We start from the raw sequence: 23491 nt of genomic DNA on the forward strand, positions 1-23491 counted from the left end.
TAACTTGAACAGAATTACTGATTTCTCTAGATTTGTTGGAAACATTTGAAATAATATAAATGCAAAGTTAATCAGTATATAAGGTGTTGTCATTTTTTGACTCTTAAATGCCAAAATGTTATACATTAAATGTGTGTGGGCATGCATGCGACTCGAGAAAAACTGCTAAAAAACTAAATTCTCAGTCAACAGTGCAACGAAGTATCATTAGAATCTGTAGTGAGGATGAAAGAATTTATTTCCATTTAACCACAAGTGCTATAAAAACCTCATTCTATAATGTTCTCATGTCCCATTTCCCTTTTATATCATCAAATTTATGTCATTCAGTTTCAGACTACACACATGTGGCCGCACAGTCACCAGAAATAACATGTAAACAACTTCTAACACGCTTTTCAGAAAATGCCTTTTGATAAATCAAATATAGTCCACACCAGAGAGAGCGTGTACTCGTCTCATGTTCTGCCAGCTCCATGTAGGCCTATTAAAAAAACTGCAGAATATGTCTGAGCTGGATGCTCAGCTTCAGTGTATGGTGTGACATGGTTTTCTCTCCCATTTGAATTACAGTTTGGTACTTTTCCACTTTTGCCACTGCAGAGTGCAAGCTTAAACTGGTTTGGTGTTATGTGAACAGCATGCACCCACTCAGTTGCTAGTTAGCTTTTTCTGGTCTGTCACAAATGTGAAAACAGGGTAGAGCAGAAAGCAGTAACAGACTAACTAACTAACTGAGTGCTGCTTGAACGAATGGCGGAAAAGTATTTATGCACCAACATGCAAAAATTTTCTATCATAGAGTTGCACCAAATGAAAAAAAGGAGACGTGCATGTGCAACACCGAGTGGTAAATCTATCTGACTTAATGTCAAAATTTTTACATTAACCCTAATCTAAAGACAGAGCAGCGGCACATATCGGGTTCCTTTGAGACTGGAGGATTTGTAGCTGCATGGGAAAATGGGTTGCAGATTTGACTGTGTGTGTCAGGCTGGCACAACCATTAATACCATTAGAGGACAGAGTGTTATATGTGTGCTCCCCATCTCACAATGTTATACAGCCCAGGTTGCATGACTGAACAAAAATCGCTAGCTTACATATAACAATACAAAAGACAGACCTTCGAGTTTAACTCTCCGACCACATGACACCTGCAGAGGTCAAAGGTCTTTCACAACTATTGATAATCCTCCTATAAAGCTCCTGCTGTATCATACACACTGAGGCATCCAGTATGCAGCTTTATCACAGATTTCCCAACACCCACTGCTGGCACAGTTGTTGCCATCCACTGAAAATGACTGACTGTGAGGAAATAATATCTCTGACAAGCAGACAGAAAAGAACAGATAACTGTGTCAAAAAGTGTCAGATATATGCCTTTGTACAGGTGAATACACATTCGCCCTGGCAGTGCTGTCTAGATTTGCCCTGGCCTCTCCCACACAGCCGTCCATCACACCGTCTCTCCTGGGAGTTGATCCATCTCTCATTGGCTGTTACAGGTCTGCTCCTCTTCACTCCGACTGCAATCACTTTACCCTTCACATTCTTGCAAGTATCAACAAGATTGTTAGCTACGTTAGTTATGTTAGTTACCGAGGTCATCCGGGGATTAAGAATTTCATCTACTCTATCTAACACTGACCACTACAAAAAAATTTCCTCTATAAAAAGTTTAGATATATCATCAATATGCTTGAGAACGTCACAACATCCAATCCCAACCAACAAGGAAACAAAGCTATGCAAGATAACAGCACATCAGTGGCTGGGTAAAACTATGGCTACCGTACATAAATCCCCATTTGGCTATACAGTGGATGAGATGGGATCAAATCAGGGTTAGGCTTCTTAAAGCCCGACACCAAACAGCGAAGTGATGCAACCCTTAGCTAAGCCAAAAACCCACGCCAACAAAGAGGAGACATCTGACAATCTAGCAATCTAATTTTATCACCTTAATCATCATCATCCAATAAACCATGCAAAGTGCAAGTACACAGTCTCAAACCCCAGTTAATACACACATCCTCTGGAGCATGCAGCATGGCACTCAGAGAAACACCCCCATAACAAACAGTAACATTAATGCGTGCTTTCCGCCCTGTTAATAAACACCTCACACATTCTTTTTAATATGGTAAAAGACATGGTGGATATGTGCAAAAAATAAAAAATAAAGAAAATTAGGGACTTAAAATAATCAAAATGACTGACCCTGGATGTCAATGTTTTACACTGTGGTATCTATATAGATTTAGACAGATTTTTTGTTTGCTTTTGTACAACTTATTATTTAAAATAGATTTATTAGATTGATTCTATTTTTCCAGCGTCAGGTTCTGAATCTATTAGAGAGTTTCAGGCTTAAATCTTAAAGCTCAACAGGAATGGTGACTGCATTTTTTCCATATTGTCTAATTTTACACATACAGAAAATACCTTTGTACATAATATAGATAATACATACTGATAATAACATACTATGCTTGTAAATCTTTACAAGCTTTTTTAACAGCTGCCGTGCGTGACTTGTAATCACACAACATATTTGTAAAAGGATTTAAAACATATAAAACAGAAGAAGAGGATTTGAACATGAACCACAGAAGATATGAGACAGAGGTGATTGTTTCTCAGGGAAACCGTCTTTGCTCTCAACCATGACTGCTTGAACCGTGGCATGCTGTTGTTTTGTTGCCTGGTCCTGATCACCAGGTGAGAGCGGGAAAAACCAGCCCATGCCACAGTGACCTGTCTTTATATCACATATTAACTCCACCCAGCTTGACATATTATGGTATTCTCAAGCAGCTGATTCAATGTTAGCATGGTGGAGCTGTGAAATTGACAGCCAGCCCTAATACTGTCAGCACTGTGCTTCAGCCATTGAGAAAAAATTTCAATTATCTAACATTCACAAGTCAATAGGCTTCAAATCTGTCAGCATCAACCAGTAGGACTTGCAGATATGAATATGAGCTCATCATGTGTTAGCAAGAATTCATAATCCCATCTCTGCAGGCTACCTTTGCGGGAATCAGATTTCTTGGTGCTTTTGGCTGACTGCTGCTGTTCTCTTGGCAGGTTGTTTAGAAAAGCTCGCTAGCAATGTGCAGTGCAGTCTGGGAGCCACATCACCCATATATGACTACAAGAACATATCAACCACGATGCACGCACTGGACACACACAATCTGTGCCAATGTCTGCCTGACCTACCAGATAGTTCTAGTAAACCGCACCATGTTGTTAATATCACTGATAATTCTATGGATTACAAAAATTCACATATGATCCCCTGGCCTGATAAGCTATCTTACTTTGTTGTAAAGATGGAAACTGATACATCTTCACCAATCGTTTGCTTAAACAAAGACAACCCAAACTGCAACATCGTGCAATTCCCAAAGAAGAATAATCACATGTCACCTATTGAATTCGCAGGTCAGTGAGACCATTAACACATCGCATAAATCACATAAACAGACAGACTGCAGCCTTGCACGGAGCCATTTATTGACACCCCACCTGCTTAGTGTTGTTAACGAATTCACAGGCATGCTACTACAGTGGAATAACCCGTGTAAACCCACCTATGCTCAGTTTACACAGGAGCAATTCAGTTCGCCCACCTTTCAAGCTAACAGATATATGGAACAGATTATATCACAGCGGCAAATATCAGCAAAGTGGTTAGCTCAAACAGGGTGTATTCAAAGCCGTCAATAAGTGATTTCTGTTTACAAAGAAGATGTTATCGCCTTTGGGTGACCACCGACTGGAGGTCACAGCATTTTAGTTGAACCTTTCACTTGTTCTATGACTGACAACACAACCCGGTTCACAGTTTACAGTGCGGACAGTGCTAATGTGTGTGTAGCACTGACATGGATAGGTTACAGTTGTGTGCTTCCCAGCGTAGTCACTCAGTCTGGTTGCCTTTAACCAGTTAGGCCAGACCTGTCCTGCCTGCTGGGGTGGTCACCGTGTACATTGTAGTAACACCTATTTACAGTAACGTGTGTGACCCACATTAGTTTGTTCCTGTCCCCAAACAGTAGACAATAACACGCCAAACATGTTTCATAGGAAGAAAAAAATCCATATGTCGAGCTCACCCCTCTCCAGTTAATTCCAACAGTGTCGACCCGCAGTCGCCGTTCGCCGTCTGCTGGAGATACAACCCGGACGTTTTTCTTTTTTGGAGAAAAACAGCACTTTAATTCTTTTTTCCTCCGGACACACTCCCTTTTCTCTCACACTAGCAGGCCAGGATCATCGCCAAAAACATGTGTAGCTTCTACGTAACCTAATCTATATGCTTCCGTGACACAAGCAGTTTCTGCCATTTCATACCAACGTCGTCGAAACCTTGCGATGTTTCCTCGGCTGCACAATGAGGACCGAGGGGACGTTCAACACCGCCTGCGCGTTCCCGGCAGATGCTCCAGGGAAGCGGAAGCGACGGTTTCGCAACGTTTTGAAACGACATTGCATACAACGTACTGATATTTTACACATATTTACACAATGTATTTTCACTACATCTTAAAAACACACACAATGCACCAGCATGCATAATGTATACGTAAATATAAATACACACATATAGGTTTTTTTCTATTTCCTGTTAGCAGTTAAGCCTGCAACTAACCGGCAAATAAAATTAGACATTCACAGTTTTAATAAAAACGTAACCAACAGCCTATAAAATTTTAAGCGCTAAATTGGAGTGCTAAATTAAGTTAAGAGATAAACTCTCACTTGCTAGTTTGTCAGGTACAGTTTGCTCAAGCAATTTAGTGCAGTTTAGTACAGCATTTGTCCAGTAAATTCTACCAGTGTGAAAGTTTTAACATTCCAATATTTAGTCTGCTAATGCTGATATTAAGGAAGTGGACAATATCGGGACACAGTATCGGGAAAAACAAAAAATATATAGCCTATAAAATTCTTGTAGAATGCATTGAAGTACTGTTATGTTAGACTGCATTAGTTTTAGATGCATTTACCTAATAAAGTATGTAGGTGTACATTAGCCACATTGTTGCAATACAGTGCTAACCACAATAATCAACAAGGATTGCTATATTTCAAACACAATTATCAGCACAGATCCTCCCGATAAAGGAGTGTACAACATTAGATCAAAAATATAATCAAAACCCTGTACAAACTGCTAGTGTCGATCATAGAAATCAGACATTTATTCATGCAAGAAGGCATAAAGTACAATAAATCAAAACAATTATCTCTTATTTTCTAATAATCATTTTATGGTAAGGCTATCTCTCATCAATCAAACTGTCAAAAAGCCATCAAATGTTCTAATTATAAATATTTCTAAGACAAGCTGCACTTTTTTAGCATAAAAGCTGGAAAACTTATCAAAAAATCTTATCAAATTGTTAACAAAGGCAGCAACTTTGATAAATCATTCAATCAGCACTGTCCTGCTGGTGATTTTCTGTTCAGTTTTGGGGGGCTCAGCACCCACATAAGCGTACTACAGTTGGTGTGTTTAACCATTATCACCAGTGTCAAATGTGACGCTTAAGAAAGCTTATGCAGGTGGCAAGGAGGTCGCACGAACACATCACCTTGAAATGTCTTCTGCAAGTCAGTGTTAATTTTTCCTTCAGCTGTAAAGGACAAAGACACAAATCCTAAATTATAAGGCCTCTCCTGCTGATGTCCCTTTGAATGAAGTGATGAGTAAGCATTTCTTGCAGTGTGAGCAGAAGTATGACCTACTTATACTCACCTATATGACCTAAAAATTTTACATCACATCTAGATAGATTCTTCAGAATAGTATTATTACTACTGATACTTATGCCTACCACTGATGTTTAATATAGTGCTTTCTAATTTTATAATGGTCATATTTCTGAATGAGAACATTTCTGTACTATGTTTTTCCCACTTCTCACTAAATAACATTTTGAGTACTTTTTTAAACACTTGATCAAGTGGAAGGTTATACTCTACAAGCCTGTAGCATATTCCATAATCTAATAAACTAATAGAAAGTGGGACAATTAATGTGTCATTTGTGGTTGAAACATCAGATTAACACGGTGCCGCCTACAATGGATTGGTCCTTTGCTGCCCCATCTGCCATTAGCTTGCCCTGCAAATCCAATTATGTTCTTATCTTCCCTAGTCTAAAAATAGTTGAAAATGAAGGAAAACACTGAAACAACACGTCATCAGTTGTTAGCGCAGTGCAAATTATATTATGGAGCTGATGTGTCCTTTCTGTGAAGACAATTGATCTGTCATGAGGAAATGAGGGCGTGCAGCATTCGGTCAAGGTTGGGGTGGGTGGAATGGCAGCAGGGGATGCATAAGAGGAAGAAGGATTAGGTTCAGAGTGGTGGATGTCTGAAGGAACTTAGGAATCTCTCCTGACACCGGATGAAATAAGGTAAGATACATCATGTGTCAAAACTGGGTTCTAAAGATTTTAGTCTTTCTCATTAAACCACCTGTGGCCCTAGAAATGTGAGAAAAATGAGAAAAAAATGTTTGCAGACACCATGTTGGCTGTGATTCTCTGTATATGCTGATTCTGTAACACATTGTACACACACACATCACACTGAGTACATTGGAATCAGGATGTTACTGATTAGCAGTCTGTGAGCTCTGGATAAATAAAGTTAAAAAAACAAAATGCGAAGCAACAAACAATCAAACATAGTGGGCGACACTAGGATACTTTTTGTTATCTGGTGGGGGAAAAAACATTTATGTTTTAAAGCACACAGTTCATATGATCATGTTGTTTTTATAATTTAGCATGTTAGTGGCAGTTTAACTAGCATTTTTTTCAGTTATTCAGTTTTGATTATTTGAAATTAAGTGTTATTCTTGGGAATAATTCTTTGTATTTCCATGCCAACCAGTTTGATTGTGTGTGATTTATAATGGGCAAATAAAGCACAGGTGTACTTTGTAAAATCAATACTGGCTGACTTCCATTTATTAACTGTAGTTAATTCAGTTTCATGGTCTTGATGTTGCACATGCTTGCTAACTGTCACATTGTCATAGCTTAATGGGGCAGTGAAATAGAATAGAGCCATCATTCTTTCATTCATTAATTAACTTTCCCTACTACGAGGTCAAAATGTCTGGTGTGAAAAGGCCTGTACTTACTGCTGTTGCCACCTGGTAGACAACTCAGCCCAGGTTATCTTAGCTGAACTGAATCACAGCACACATAACCTGATTAAGAACTTGTCATGTCACCTGACATGCTGCAGTAAGTGTGTCTGCTTTCTGTCAGTGTTTTAATTGTGTTTATGAGTCAGAAAGGTCCCGGAGTGAAATGCACGCAAAGCAGCGTTTCTATGTGGTGTCTAAACGTAAGAAATGCCAGCGGCAGTTAAAATAGTCCATTCAATTAAATTATAATGGATTAAAGTCAGTTCAGGAAGTGAAGTCATCAGGGCAGAAAACAATAATCACCACCCACATTCCTCTGTCTTCCTCCTTTTAACCTCTAATATGAGAAGCAACGAGGTGACTACAATACGATGCTTCCTGGAAACAAACATAACTACATCTGGATGTTAATCTGTTACCTGTTGATCTGTTCATAGGAACTATCACCTCATGTGAGAGGTGCTGTTGCTGTAACAAATAAACCAAATAAATGGCTAAACAAAAAGTCTTCAGGCAAAAGTTTTATTTTTGTCATTATTAGGCAGAACAGATGCGTTGGCCTAAATTTTGTCCGCCATCCTCCATCCGTATCACTAAAGAGTTAAGTCAGTTTGCTCATCTTCTTGTTTTGTTCCATAAGGTGATCCTACATTTAATGCTGTTGTATTTGGGTTTCAGCCTGGGGAGTTTATATCAACTTAAAGTGCAACTAAATTATTAATAATAAATAGCAAGAAGTGCTACATTGTCACTCATATACACCTTTAATTTATGTTCCCTACCCCCTCCCCAAATGCCTGGGTCAGCTGTAACAGATATGGCAATGAGCTCAAGACTGCATCGAGGAAGTGAATGACCTGGTTTTGTTCCTTGTTACAATAAGAAAAAAAATGGCAAATAATTATGATTGCTGCTTTGAAGTCAGCATATTAAACTCTTAACTATGATCAGAAAATGATACAAATCTATGTTTTATACTGAAAATTTGGGATGTCTCATTTGATCCATCTAAAGCTTTGAGATGCGAGTGGTGGATTCATTATCCATTATGCCAAATCAGATGCTTCTCATATTATTATCTGATTATGTTATTTTCCTCTAATAGCTCTTACTTAATCAATATGTATTATTATTACGGTATTTTGACATGCACTTAAAGGTGAAAGAAGTTTACTGAAAAGTTTACAGGACACTTTTAGACTAAGCAGAATGTTATGAGGGGACATTGCTTTGGAAGTGACTGATCTTGCAGTGCTTCCCAAACTGATTTTAATACTTAATACTTTCAGAAAACACTATATTTATACAGCTGTAAGATGCTAACAATCGATTACGTTTTTGTCAGTAGTTTTGCAGATATTTACCTTAAGCTTCTCAACGTAATTTGATTTCAGAAATTCTTCAAGGAAAGGACTTAAGTGCTCTAAAATTGCTCAACACCAGACCTGATACAATACATGGAATAGAATATATGTGAGGAAAATAATTCAATTTAAGAGAAAAACACACTGTATGTTCTTTTTCTTAACCTTTGAAAACTAAAACTGCACCTTCCAGGGACAGCGTAGTCACTGTGGCTCTGTTCTGTACATTTTTATGTGAAACCGGATGTGATCAGCAGAGATCTCTTTATCTTGATAGGAATAAAAGCAAACTAACAGCGTGGATTTGTGCCCTCTAATTCCACTAAACCCTGAGCTGTCTGCCAAAACTCCTTCTGTAACATACCATATTATAGTATATAACATGGTGTAATTTCCAACAGATATTGCTGATCTAAAATCCTCAGTGTTTTAAGATATTTTGTTGACAGTTATTATTGTTTCATGCCCAAACTCTTGGCTATAAATCAAAACAGACATCTGACAGGAGAGATTATGTAAGGGATAAGGTCAGACAAGATGTCCATTATCAGGAATTAATGGACCACATGGAGGACAAAACCTCTCAACGGTAACACAGATTGGTAAACACCTTGAACAATCATTCCCACCTCCAACCTGTGGCCTTCAAGTGTTGTTATGTGTATTCCTATGTGTATTCCAGCAGGATGGGTACATTTGTGACCCTGGCGGAGGTGTTGGAGGCCCGGGATTCACCACTGGATGAGGATGAGATCTGGTGTCTGCTGCTCACCACTACTGAGGCCTTACTGGACATTTCCAAAAAAGGTGTCTCTGTTCTGATTTCCTCCATATTCCATCTGCTGTCTGACTCTTTTTCATGCTGCAGGCAGCATTCGAGAGCATCCAAAACAAGCTCATTTTGAAACACTGTGTTCTTCCAAATAGCGCAAGAGAAAGTTATTGAACCCTTTGAGCTGGTAAATATCACTAGCTTCGGTTGTGCTCTCTGTTCAGGTTCAGGTAACATGTGCAGCGTGCTGAGCCCGTGCTCGGTGCTCCTGTCAGCCAATGGGAGTCTGGCCTTTAAGAGCTGTGCTCGATTTGAAGATGTGGCCTCCTTCACAGCTCCAGAGGTTCAGCAGGGTCACACTGCCACCACCAGGACTGCAGCCGAGAAGGTTGGAAAACTCATTGTGAGGGCATCTACTACAAAATATCATCATAGACAAGTATTTCTAAACCTTGGGCAGGTTCCCAAAAGGGGTCACAAGATAGAGAGTAATTAATGTGACAGGACACATTCAAAAACACCAAACTGTGTTTACCTTTGCAACCTTTTCTTTATGTAGTATGTACGAATTTTGTTGTGACAAACTGCAAAGTTTTATCACTTCCGGCTTTTAGAAATTATTCAAATTAAACTATCATACAGCACTCATAAGTCGATATGTATGAAACCTATGACAATATAGGGGTTTACATGGACAAGTTGCTTTGTTTTGAGAGGACCCAAGGTTGAGAGAGAGGGAAGTGCCTTGTTTGGATGGAGTATTATCAAATGGGAAATGAGAAAAGGCACAAATAGTTAGTAGTCAGTTAATGGCATGAGTAGTATAGCACCAAGAAAAGAAAAGAAGAACTTCAGAGAAAGTCTTTGTATATGAGCAGAAATGAACGTCCATCAGGATATGTCCAGACATATGTGTCCCTCTGTCCTCAGATGGTTGTGTACTCACTGGGGATGACTCTTTACTGGTGCGTTGATTATCATCTACCTCAAAACCAGGTACTTTCTGCCATCTACTATCTCTTGCTCAAATTCGTTCTTGCTCACTCGTAGTTAGTTGAGCATCATCCACTTTGCTGTCTCATGTTTCCTCCCAGCCGGTCCAGCTGAGTGCAGAGCTGGAAGGCTTGCTGCTGAGCATGTGCGAGGACATGGCGGTTAGGCGGACTGACTTGGTAACAGTGTTAGAGGCCTGTGAGCTTCATCACAAGGCCTCGATGCTGCCTCCTGCTGAACGGCTCATCAGACAGCTGGTAGAAGATGTCTACAGAAACTCAGTGAGTGTCTGATTAGTTCGGTTTCAGCTTGTTAGGCGGGCACGGTCATGTTTGGTTTTGAGCAGTTTTAGTTTAGCTTCTTTTTTTTATTGAAATTATATAGCTCCAACTCTCTGCCTGTTTCTTTGAGATGGACTCTGATGTCTTTGCAGGTAGATCATGTGTCCATGGCTGAAAATGGATCCCAGCTAACAGACCGCAGTCAAATGGTCAGGGATAGATTACACAGTAAGAAACTGATCCATTTTGTCAGAATGATGTCTGTTGTTTTGACATTTTAACATTCCAAATTTGAAGATTATAATAATTATTGTGTGGACACAGGTATGACATATCAATTTGTTTTTCAGGAGCCTCTTTTAGTAACTCAACCTGTGCGCTCAAGAAGAAAATTTCTAGAACATTCTCTGGAGCATCTTATCAATGCGAGTCAACAGGGTATGAAGTCTGTGTGCAAACATATTTTACACACCAAACCAAACCAAAGGTTTTCTATCACATAATACTCAGACATGAGCCTGTTTACACTTTTCAAGGAAAGTAAGAAGGCACAGTAAAAACATATGTTCTTTACTTTAAATTTAATTCAGTCCAGTTATTTAAATGGTTAAAGTAAAAAGGAAGAAGAGACAAGTAAAAAGACAGTGCTGAGATGGCAAAATCCCCAGAGGAGACTTCTGCCATCAAATGTGTGATGCTTATCTGAGCCATTGTGTCATGAGTGACGGATCTTGCCTTTCTGTCAGACTTAGAATGGAAAATTCATTTTTTTTCCCAGGATTTCCTCAGGACGTCAACGCAGGGAGAGTTACGGCAGTTGGCAGCAGCTGACCCGCAGCCCCTGCAGTCCATACATGGATGGAAATCGAAATGCCAGCCCAAGATCCCATACCCAGTTTGAGCCCACAATGACCCCGAATGACAAGAAAGTCAAGGTGAACAAGATTAATATAGTGTATAAAAAATACTGAAAACTTTATATCCCATCACATTTTATCCAAACTTTGTGATGGAAGTGTTGGCAGTATATTTTTATGTTTTTATTTTTTATGTTCTCTGTTGCAGGACATTGGTCCTGAGTTTATCAGGATGTCAGATGAACCACTGATTGTCTTAGAGCTGCCTGGATCCATTGTGGTGAGTTCTTGATTTGAATATGAATTTGGACATATTTACAGTTTGAAGGGACAAGCCTTCTTGTAGTTGCTAGATTGATGGGTGAATTAGGAGAAATATAGATGATGATGGTCATGATCTAAACATCTTCAGAAACCAATTTAAAAGGCAGAAGAGCAAGTTCTTTTAAACTTCGCTATTATTCTTTGCACAATTTTCCAAGAAAAATTACAAAGGTTACTCCCATCGACCTTTCCAACTCCCACTATTTACCTCTGTCTTCAAAATTCTTTTTCTCTCCTCACAGTCAAAGAGAGGGAAATCGCAAACCACCCAGAGAGAGCTGAGTGTGGTGATGCCAAATGGTCAGAGCATCCTGGTCAAGTGTGAAGTGAAATCCAGAGGAGGAGATGTCTTTGACATGATTGTGGCTCACTCCAACCTGATGGAACATTTCTACTTTGGCCTTGCTTATATCGATGGTAAAGTGGTAACCAGAGAGAATGAAAATGAGGTTAAAAGTGTAAATAGGTGGAATGAGTAAATAAGTAATTGACCAACGTAATATTGTTTCTTCAAGTGATGCAATTTGTTGATGCCATTTACATTATTTATATATATTTATTTATATATACTTTATATATACATTTTTTCTCTGTTCTCTTCTCAGATAATGAGTTTTTCTTTGTGGACAATGATACAAAGATTTCCAAAGTTGCTCCAGATAGCTGGAAAAAAGTGCCTACTTCCACCTTTGTCCTTTTCTTCAGGGTCAAATTCTTTGTCAATGACATTTCTCTTCTTTTGTAAGTGTTCCTCTTTCTTGTGTAGTTACCATTAAACAAAATATGTCTCGCAAACTCGGATCAAATCCTTTAAATGTGTACCTCCTCCTCTATCAGGCACAAACAGACCCGCCACCAGTATTACCTCCAACTCAGGAGAGACCTTTTGGAGGACAGGCTGTCCTGCCATGAGGAGACTGCTCTGTACCTGGGAGCTCTGGCCCTGCAGACAGAGTGTGGAGACTGCATGCCTAAGGTTGCTCAAACGATCCAAAAAATGTCTTGTGTGTGTCGTAATCAGTCTCTAAAGCCAATTTAATGCAACTAAAAACTGATTTAATGGTGCCACATACAACATTTCTATCTCAGTGTATCATATTTGATTTAAATGTTATATAATGGTATTTGAAACAGTATAATTGCTGGAAAGTGGTAACCTCTATCTCATGTGAATACTACTGCGTCATCAAAGCATAACACATATTGACTATTGCAAATAAACCGATGCCCATTGCGCAAAATCGATCTGTTGTGTTTAGGTGTATGGTAGGAACTACTACCGCCCTGACCAGTACGTCCCCAAGAGCGTGATGGAGAAACGTGCCTTGCCTTACATTCAGGGGGAGCTGATAAGACTTCACACCAACAACGTTCAGATGCTTGCAGACGAATCAGAACTTGAGTTTCTCAAGGTATCAAAATATTCAAACTAAAGAAAATTAATATCTTGTGGTGGTGTACCTCAAGGTTTTATTTGAAGATTCAAGTCAGTGTGTCACATCTGTACAACTACGGAGCAAGGTTACCTTTCTCTATTTGTACCATTAGGTCTGTCAGCAGTTGCCTGAATATGGCGTGTTGTTCCACCGTGTGATGCGTGAGAAAAAGCCTCAAGAAGGAGAGATCATCCTTGGGGTTTGTGCCAAAGGGGTCATCGTCTACGAGGTTAAAGATGGCTGCCGATCCACCTGTCAAAACTTTTACTGGAGGGAGACAGCAACAATCTCTTCTAATGTGAGCACACTTACAGTGTTATCATTTCATTCCTTTTACCTTGTGAAACTGAAATCAAAGCAGAAATGTGGTCAGTAGTGACATGTCTTATGTTTCTTACAAACATTTCCTCCATGTTCTTGCAGAGGCGTAAATTTGTAGTAGAGATCCGGGCCAGTAAGAAGAAGTACACCTTCATCACAGAAAGATCCAGGACAGCTAAATATCTGTGTAACCTCTGCTCAGCCCAGCACAAGTTCAACAATGAGATGAACTCTCGCCAGCTCACCCAGAGCCTGGTCTCAGGTCAGCCATTACACCATGACCCTTGCCTATGCCTGTCTTTGAGATGAAGAATTTTCCAAACATTGTCGCCAGCTTCTATGGACCTCTGAAGATATTAGTGAAAAAGACAAAACTGATACCCACTCTCATGTTTGGTGGCTTCTCTTGCTGATTTCTACTCCTTCGTGTGTTCCCCCCTCAGAGGAGAGCATTGTGCAGTATGCCGCAGTATGTCGGGCTCAGAGCAGCCGGCTCAAGTCCTTCTCCTGTTCAGAGACACCACAGGATGACAGCGGTTTGACCACTCCTCAGGATGAGTCTTTGACCAAACTGTGCGATGATGTTGCTGCCAGGATCGAGGCCCGCATTAAACAGCAGCGCCAGAGCGTCAACGAGCACAGGTTGTCGACATACATGCACATATTCCACATATTATATTCAAAAGCTGTAGTTTTGTGCACATTCAAACGGAAGCAGCATCTAGTGTTGCATTTGTGCTCTTTGAGAATCTTTCTTGAATTCATTGAGAAACAATGTGGCTCAGACTTAAAGTGAGTTATTGTCTGTCCTTGAATGCTAGCTTGTGTAGCATCTCTTCTTCTCTTCTGCGTCCCTTCTGCAGCACCTGCTCCAGCAGTCAGCGCAGCAGCACTGGTATGCGTTCACCAGCCTGCTCCCAGAGGAGTGGATCTGAAGCGCCTTCTGGCTCCCCGGCAGCCAGAGGTATAACCAAGCTGTTCATTTTTTCCATCCTATGACTCATACATTACAGATGTTGTACCTCATGTCCACCTCTCAGCAGGCAGCTCCATCAGAAAGTAATTAAACAACAATGATGTTAGCACTATGTGCTTTTACCACTGGTTGACCCCTTTGCAAGTGAAAGATGAAAAGCTGTTGAACCTTCTGTTGCCGTCAAATTTCCTTATTTCTTTACAGATTTGAATTTGTTTGGTGAATAATTCAGTTTTGACAACAACTGGGGGATGGTGCACTTTGAAATAACTGCTGTTGTTGCTATATGACAGTGTGATTTGACTTAATGAATGCAGCGACAAATTAGTTTACTTTTCAAATAGGTGAACATTGTGGTTTTTCTACTTTGTGTCTTACAGAAACCCCAACAAAACTGAGGTCATCGTCAGAGAGAGAAGTTTTATGTGTTTCTTTAAAGAAAGATCCAAAACTTGGCCTGGGTAAGCTGATCACACTTTAAGACACAGCATCAACAGAAAGACACTAATGTTTTGACTCCAAGAAGAATTGTTAGGATTTGGATTCTACTGGATGCTCTTTATTCATTTTATGAACAGTGGATGTGAACTTGCTGTATTCAGGACCATGACATGTTTAGTTTGCCTTGTAATGTCATTCATATGGTGTAGTGCACGTTCTTGTACATGTGTGTATTTGAATATCTTGATGATCACATACTTTAAAACCTTCCAAGCAAAATGATAAATGTAAACAAACCTGATAGGAATAAATGTTTTTGATTATGTAAGCATGTAGCTTACATAGCATGCAAGTGCTGAATGAGTCATCTGTGGTTTGTATTCATATAGGCATTGTGATAGTGGGAGAAGACACTGTCGGCCATTATGATTTGGGCATCTTCGTTGCTTCCATTGTGCCTAATGGACCCGCTGACAGGGACGGACGCATCCGACCAGGTAGAGAATCATGTGGATATTGTTTTTTGGATATTTATTGATCAAGTTTGACATCAAACTCAGCCCTTCTCAGTTTTGTTTTTCAGCCTCTCTCCAAAACACACCACTAATTTGTTAGGTAGACTCCTCATGTTTTGCTTGTTTTGTTTGTTCTTTGGAATTCATCCAGCATCTTCCTACGTCTGAAAAGAAAGGATGCATAGAATATGCAGTGAAAAAGTGCAAACTAGAACAAAGAGGCTATGAGAGGTGTCTGAGAGGTGTTCACTCACAGGACTTTGGGGGGGGGGCACTTGGGTTCAGATGTGGTGGTGAGGTCTTCAGACTCCACTGTTATTGGACACCAGCACCATTTCTCTGTGACCTTTGCCTGCAGGCGGTCGTCTGATCTCTCTGAACCACATCAGCCTGGAAGGCGTCACCTTCAGTGAGGCAGCAGAGGTCATGCAGAACAGCCCTGAGGAGGTGCAGCTCATTATCTCACAGCCAAAAGGTGCTGGGTGTGTGTGAGAGAGAGTGTGTGTTCGCTGTATGTGTGGAATGACACTGTGGCTGTAACCCTTGCCCTCCTTTGTTTGCATGTAATGTTGGTCATTTAGTAATTAGCCTACTCTACTGACGCACCTGCTCTGAATGACCATCATGTAAATGCTGCATAGTGCTTCTATTCTTGTTAGCATGTGTCCCTGTGTGTACTGTTTTGATCTCTATTCTCTTTTTTAGTATTGGTGTATTCTTTCTTCATCATCCCACTTGTTTATCTGCTCACAAAATATCAGTTTACATTGACTCATATTGCTCTCAAAGGGCATATACGAAGTCCATCCTCCACCTTCATACTGTATAGCTTCAAATTCTGATAAACACATCATAGTCCAATTGAGAAAAATCTAAGTGTTGGAGGAGTGTTCTCTCCATCTGCCATCTTGTAACATTTTACATGCTAAAACAGCGCTGCGCTGATTTCAATTGTCTCAGTAAATATAATGTAGCTATCTGGACAAAAATGAAGTTTGTATTCTTCAGTTCTTTTACATTAAATTCACTTTCTTGCTGAAAATTAGATGAGGAAATCGATGCATTCTTGCATCTGTTTATTAAATATGAAGATACAGCTAGCAGCCGTTAGCTTAAAGACAGGAAACAGCTAGTCTGGCTGCAATCAAAGGTGAAGAAATTAAAATGACTCTGATTTTAAATCAGAACAAAAATCAATCAGTCAAAAAAAAACTTAGAAGTAGTAGATAGTTTTCTATTTCAGTATTTTAAGGTATAACATGAACTGACTGGTGTTTTTGTCCACAGTCCCTCTCAGTCCCAACAGCGTGCGTTCTCCTTTGCTGAGGAATTATGAGTCTCAGACCACACTGATGACAGACGGCCGATCAGGAGACGAAAGCTTGGATGAGATTGTTTCGGTCATGATGACACCGAAGACCAGGAACAGGCTTCACGTTCCCCGAGAAGTGCGAGTCCCTGGTGCACAGGTAACGTCATAGTGATGATTTAGGTGGTTTTGTGGCATAATTTTTATCATAATCATTTGAAGAATCATCAAGTAATTATGACCTGATATAGGTGGCCCGAATTAATATCAGCAATACAACCAATTTACTATAGCTCCTACATAAGTCCTTTGGTTGTCTACTGATGGTGACTGTGAAACAACAGTACATGGTGTAGTAAATAGTTAGCTGGTATTTATCAATAATTGCTGACCAGTTAGGTCATTTTGTATTTGTGACTGGGTGCATGGATCAGTAGGTAGGTTTATATTCAGTCAGAGGACTGAAGTGAGTCTCATTTCGGTCTGTTTTGCTTTCAGGACAGCTGCTCTCTGTCTCCCCCTGTAAACTGTGCGAGGCCTGAGGAGATCACTGTGGCGCTCAGAAAGATATCAGGAAGTCTGGGCATCAGCATCTCTGTGAGTTTAAAAAACATTTTGTAAAAGATGTCGTTGCTAATGGGAGAGCTCACCCTAGACTTGAGTCCTACAATAAATCCAGTCCATTATGTGCTAAGTTTTAAAGTGCTAAACTTACCTACATATGTTTATACTGTAAGACACTCCCTGACAATAATGAAACATTGATGGAATATGGTTTGTATGAGAAGCAGTTTCTTTGCGCACTGTCCTCCTACCTGTCGGTATATCACCTCTCAGATATGTTCTGAATGACAGTCTCTGGCATTAAACATCCAGGGTGGTGTCAACACGAACCTCCCTAATGGAGGAATCTACATAAGAAGCCTTGTTCCAGGAGGGGCTGCTGAGAGAGACGGACGTATACATACAGGTATTGCAGCTAAATATCAAATCCAACCAAGCTAAGGCTTTGTGTACTTGTGGAGAACTTGCGGAGGTTTAATAATAGCATGTTAAAAGCTTACCCAACCATTTATTGATTTTTTGCCATGATGTATTATGGGTAAGCCCTTCTTACATTTGTGCAGATTTAAGATTAAAATTAGTATATGTGTTTTTCTGATGGAAACTTCTAGGTTTGTATAAAGACTTTGTTATTGTTCCGAGGGATCAACAACAACAACAACTAACAAGCCTAAAACAGCAATAATGATTAGCATATTACACATTACATACAGATGAAATTGGAAATAGGAAAACAGGAATAAAACCAATGTCGGTTACAAGATCTTCTCTGCTGTCTTAATTGCTTTTCTTTCCCAACTAAACAAAATAAGAGCACACAGAAAATAATAAATTAATTTAACACTTGAGATTTATTTTTGAGCTCCTTCCCCAGAGCTATCACAGTTCCCTGAGTGGACAAGCAACACTCAGCTTAACACCATGTCACTGAAATTTGACAATAATTGACACTAATACCTTTTGGTATTTAGCTGATACTTTCAAGAGTTAAAGAACAATATTATCACCTACAAACCAAGGATCTCATAGCAAATTAATGAATTGAATCAACTAGGGGAGGAAAATATAAATGAGTAAAATATAAATTAATCTGTTGCACATTTTCTCTTTTACAGGTGACAGACTGATGGAAGTGGACAGGATTAGTTTCCAGGGCTTCACCTACCATCAGGCTGTGGGGTGTCTGAGCAAAACTGGGGAGGTAAAAGAAAACAGAAAGCACTATTGTTTTATGTTATGGTCAGTATTACTGGATGAAACTATTTAATGACTGCCATGAAATTTTATACTGATATTAATGGCCCCCAGAGGATGACCTAAATAATTTCCTAACTTTATTTGTACCAGCATCTCTTCTACAATTCCGTTGCAACCATTTATTTCCATTCTTCTCAACCACACCCTTCCTTCTTCCACTCTCATGTTTCTTCTCCTCTTTTAGCTCATTCTCTTGTCGTCTCCCTCTCCTACCTACCTAATCTTTTTCTGTTATGTGTATTCCACCCAATCAGATGACTGTATTTTCCTCTCCTTCCTTTCTCTAGTTGGTTACCTTGGTTGTGGAGAGGGAGTTGGTGAACCTACCCCGGGTTTCTCTCAGTGCAGACACCAGCAGCAGTGTATCCAATCAGAGCATCAGTCCAGCTACCAGCCCGCTAAGGATCAACAGCTCCTCGTCTATCAGTACTCCTCCAAACGCAATCTCTGACCTGCGCAGGGACTACAGCTTTGTCACTGATGGTAGGAGACCTCAGCTTAGCTTTAGGCCTTAGGTTTGGTTGGAAAATACATATATGTGCCCCATCAGATGAAGAAAGTTGAGGGTTGTCTTTCTGGGAACTGCTCAGAAATATTTGCAGAGAGTTTTTGTGCTCTTTTAAACTTTCTATTATGAATACAGTTCTGCAAACACCAGCAGATCAATTTGTAGTTCACTCAGTGACACACAAGCTATGTCACAACATCTTATGGAAGAATCTGCGTTAGGGAACCTGTTGACTCTAAGCTGTTGTGAGCTTTAATGTCCCACCATGCTGGCTTCTTCAAGGTGAACTTTCGCACACTTCCTCCTCTTCATCCTGATCTTCCTTACCAATCCTGACCTTCCTCTTCTTATCCCTCTGGCCTCCCTTATCCTTCGTCCTGTCCTTCTATATCTGTCATCCCACATCTCTCCTGTTTCTTCTCGCACAGGCAGACAGATCATGTGTATTAAAACAACAAAGTCTATTTTACAACTTGAAGAGGTTGTCGGCTTGAACAACTGAAGCCAGTATAGCAAATGTTGATATATAAACCTTCAAAATGTCACCCCTACCCATATCTGTGCAGATGTGTATTGCTGCTATTTCATCTATGTATCTGTTACTGAATAATATATCTGAATTGATCATATTTATCAAAGCAGTGTTGCAATTTATTTTACTGTTGCCTTTCATTATGTCTATAGAAGGCAAGTAATGATTCCTTTACCCTGACTGTGATGACACATTGATTATTCTGAGATCAAGAGAATCTGTTCTAACCATATTTTGAGTTGGCGTGTTGTTGTTGTAATCAAGAGAAAACTAACAGACTTTTTAAAACCATTGCTTGTGTTAACAAACAACATTGACATTTTGTTAAATACATTTGATTGTTTTCTCGTAGAGTCACATGAGAAGATCAGTACCACTCTCGTCTGGTATTTGGCTACAATCAGGGGCCAGTTAGCTCAGCTGGCACAAAGACTGGAACTAGAACTGGGGTAAATCACCAGTTCTATCTTTTATTATTTTACCTTTTGACATAGCCAAACTAGCTGTTTCCTTGTTTCCAGTCTTCATGCTAACCAGCTGTTGGCTAGCCTGTATTTATCAGAGATATGAGCAAAGTACTGATCTTCTACCTTTCAACGAGAAAGCAAATAAGCTATTTCCCAAAATGTTGTACTATGGCGTTTAAAGTAACGAAAGTCACTATAAATGCAGATGTATCAGTCTTTTCTAGCTTCTCGCACCAAATGGAAGCAAAGTCCACAAGCTAGCTCAGGCAGTTTGCTGTTACTCTCACATGACATACTGTATTCTTTTGCTAGTCTGTATCACCAGCTGCTAACTCATTAGCTTTGCGATGCCTGCGGCGGGATTGCATACCTACAAACAATGCTGTAACTGTTGTGACAAGGTCAGAGGCTAGTCACCAATATTTGTTCTGCTTTTATTTTTTTTTAATTCATTCTTCAGTTTAAGTTTAAAACTCATCAACCCAAAACTAATACAAATAAACATGGTTTAGAGAATTTCCTCAAACAAATATATAATGAACTTTATCTTTTCTTTTCCCTTTCCTTCTTGTCTCCCATCTGCCTCTCATGTTTCACCTCATCATTATCCCATTGCTGGCTCCATCATCCCACCTCCAAACCCTCAGACAACACCCAGGAAGTGACACTGACTAAGAGTGCCAACGGCTTGGGCTTCAGCTTCCTAATGTGCGAGTTGGATCCACCCATTCGGGACTTTGGCAGCCTGGTCCGGATAAAGCAGCTTTTTCCTGGCCAACCAGCCCAGCAGAGCGGCAGGATCCAGGAAGGAGACGTCCTGTTGGCCATCAATGGCCAGTCACTCAAGGAGCTGTCCTATCCTGTATGTGCTTAAGCTTATTAATTTGTATTTATAATCTAATTAGACTTCCTTCGTTTGATAATATTTGATGTTTATTTCATTTGCTTGTGAATTTAAATTCAACTTTGAAAATTCTTTTGTGTGATGATGTATCAGTTTTGAAGCATTTATGTCTTTATTGCAGATAGTTTCTAGCTACTTTTGAGATTATAGTATTTTGATGTTCTTCTTGTCCAGTGAAAACCACGTATCTCCAAATTTGGTGGTTTTGAATTTTAATTGTTGCGATAAACTGGTTTGAGAAGATCAGGCTTCTAAAGCTAAAGAAAAACACTTGGATTGGCTGGAAACTGCATTGCAGTAAAGCACAACATATACATTAAAGCAGCAGTAATATGTATTCAGAAACATTTTAGCTAATAGTACAATACTAACAGGGAACATTTTACAACATAATGAGAACTTTTCATACTTGTAGTAAATTTCATTTGTAGTGGAGTATTTTCATAACATGGCAGTGATACTTGGCTCTGAATACTTTTCCCAGCACTGACATCAGCTACCTGCAGATTCATTATTTGTGCATGACCCTGTTAAAAGTCATCTCTTCTTTCTGTAGAAAGTGCTAAAGCTGTTCAAGACTTCCCCTCCAGAGGTCCGCCTAACTCTCTGTCGGCCTTTGCCAGGTACACACACACACACACACACACACACACACACACACACACACACACACACACACACCACACACAGGAGGACAACAAATTTCCTCACTTGTTTGTCTGTTTTCTGCAGGGATCCTTCCTTCCATTGATCAATTTATTGGCACATGAGTGATGTCACACTGCTGTACTGCTCTAGCATCAATGGATGTTCAGAAGCAAAACTGTCCTTACTGATCAGTCAGGACGTGGCAATGGAAGCTGAGGACAGAACGGATAATAGTGGTGTTCAGATCAGTCATAAGCTGACTTCATCAACGGACTCCGACTCTGCAGAAAGGTCAGAGATGTTCCAGTCTGACAAGATGCGATGTGATCTCTTGCAGTTTGTTGTGATCTTATTGATGACCAGCCTGGGGGATTTTTTTTTTTTGAGGGTTGTCATAGTCCTGAGGGATAACTACAGCCAGACACTAAAATTGTGTAATAAACAATGTACCACATTTGACATGGAACACACTGCAGTATCTTACACAACATAATATGACATGACACGGTGTAACTCACAATGACAATGACATCACACAACAGAGAGGGCACAGGACTGTTGAAAATGGTTGTTAAATGTCAGTTATACAGAAGATTATGAGAAGAAATTTCAGAAACACATCTTTGGAGAAATCAGATTATTTCCTATATTCCATTTTCACATCACACACAGCACCCTTCTTGAGTTTTACCCCAATGTTCCAAGTCAGTTATTTGGTTTATAAGAATTAAGTTTTGTCCTTTTTTTTCCCAGGCATAATGAAGAAACAGTGGCAGAATGTGAGCGCAGAGCAGCTGGAGGCTCAGTGTGGATGGATTTGCGATAACTAAATAAAATGTGAGTAACTGAATAATGAGGTGTGTGCGAGGTAGCAAGGAAAAGGACCCGAATGCAACCGGGGGGACACAGGAACAGTTCAATGATTTGTTAGTAAAACAGGGACGTTCTCACAAGCAAAGACGGCAAGTTTGAACAGCAGAAGATGAGAATCTTTGGGTTAACAGGAATGGGGAAGGAAAATGATGCAGCCAGGCGAGTACATCTTTGGATTCAAGTGGCTGGAAAGCAAAGGCACAAAGCAACACTGACAATCTGTCCAAGAGAAGAATTTCAGCCTTATGTTACGCTACATTTCAGGTTCAAGTCCCCTCTATTTATGACTTTGGTTTGATCCATGTTTCCTTGAAAACCACTGATGTAATAGCAATCTTCAACAACGTTTATTACCTGTTCATCTCTTGGTCACAAGGTGGCAGTATAGTGCTGCAAGTAACAACACTTGGGCTACCCTCTTGCTATTGCAAACTGTAAGAATCAGAGTCTTACTTCTTAATGGACAGCATTTCAAACTAATAGTTTGACTCTTTTCTCCTCCACAGAAAATCTTAAAGAGACTTTATGTTGGCACCAAAAGAAGAAGATGGCTGAAATAAACTGTACCAGTAAACACTTTGTTGATGACAGAAAAACTCATACACTGCATTTTGAAATAACACAGTAATACTGTAAACGCCTTTTTTCTGTCATTAAAAGGAAAATTTAACATTCATCAGATTTTATGTGCCTTGGCTTTTGAGTCCTCCCATTATGTGTTCAGAAATACCAGTGAATGCAAAGTCTCATTTTCTCACAAAAACAAAAGCCATTAAACTGAGTCTGACCTGAATATGGATGATCCATCCCCAAACACTCATTTAGTATCTGAACAAACCAGGTTGTACATATACACACACACACTCACTCACACACACACACACACCTCCCTGAGCGAGGAGCCAGTAATGGCCCCTCGTAAATAAGGGCTCTTGTATTTTGGTGAAACCCAGTAGTGCATCTG

At 39.8% G+C, this 23491-nt stretch overlaps 2 protein-coding genes and 1 long non-coding RNA gene across 6 annotated transcripts in view; 2 read left to right on the forward strand and 1 right to left on the reverse strand.

Annotated features, from left to right (window-relative positions):
- Positions 1–4430, reverse strand: part of mapk8b (mitogen-activated protein kinase 8b) — a 29875-nt gene extending 25445 nt beyond the window's left edge. For 2 of the 4 annotated variants that reach the window (XM_046376489.1, XM_046376488.1), the window contains exon 1: positions 4131–4430. The gene's annotated coding sequence lies outside the window, so the exon portion shown is untranslated. The remainder of the gene's footprint in view (positions 1–4130) is intronic. The other 2 variants (XM_046376491.1, XM_046376490.1) reach the window with 1 other exon arrangement.
- Positions 4431–9235: 4805 nt separating this feature from the next.
- frmpd2 (FERM and PDZ domain containing 2) lies at positions 9236–21939 on the forward strand. Its single transcript, XM_046377173.1, has 27 exons — positions 9236–9356; positions 9546–9709; positions 10252–10317; positions 10416–10595; positions 10748–10823; positions 10946–11033; positions 11374–11530; positions 11661–11732; positions 12019–12193; positions 12382–12517; positions 12614–12752; positions 13036–13188; positions 13325–13510; positions 13636–13795; positions 13977–14175; positions 14397–14497; positions 14890–14970; positions 15340–15447; positions 15824–15940; positions 16753–16934; positions 17273–17371; positions 17651–17744; positions 18454–18539; positions 18883–19078; positions 20750–20964; positions 21563–21629; positions 21739–21939. Exons 1-27 carry the CDS (start codon positions 9236–9238, stop codon positions 21774–21776), a joined length of 3456 nt encoding a protein of 1151 aa, XP_046233129.1. The 3' UTR covers positions 21777–21939.
- Positions 21940–22352: 413 nt separating this feature from the next.
- Positions 22353–23208, forward strand: LOC124052395. Its single transcript, XR_006841993.1, has 2 exons — positions 22353–22491; positions 23034–23208. It is a non-coding gene; the product is annotated as an uncharacterized LOC124052395 (long non-coding RNA).
- The last annotated feature ends 283 nt before the right edge of the window (positions 23209–23491 follow it).

This window comes from Scatophagus argus, chromosome 21 (genome assembly GCF_020382885.2).
Source record: "Scatophagus argus isolate fScaArg1 chromosome 21, fScaArg1.pri, whole genome shotgun sequence".
Taxonomy (NCBI): domain Eukaryota; kingdom Metazoa; phylum Chordata; class Actinopteri; family Scatophagidae; genus Scatophagus; species Scatophagus argus.

Coding starts and splice junctions, on each gene's coding strand:
- frmpd2 (XM_046377173.1), top strand. CDS start 9,236: ATGGGTACATTTGTGACCCTGGCGGAGGTGTTGGAGGCCCGGGATTCA. Junction 12,194..12,381: donor TGGCCTTGCTTATATCGATG/GTAAAGTGGTAA, acceptor TTCTCTTCTCAG/ATAATGAGTTTTTCTTTGTG. Junction 12,753..13,035: donor GTGGAGACTGCATGCCTAAG/GTTGCTCAAACG, acceptor TGTTGTGTTTAG/GTGTATGGTAGGAACTACTA.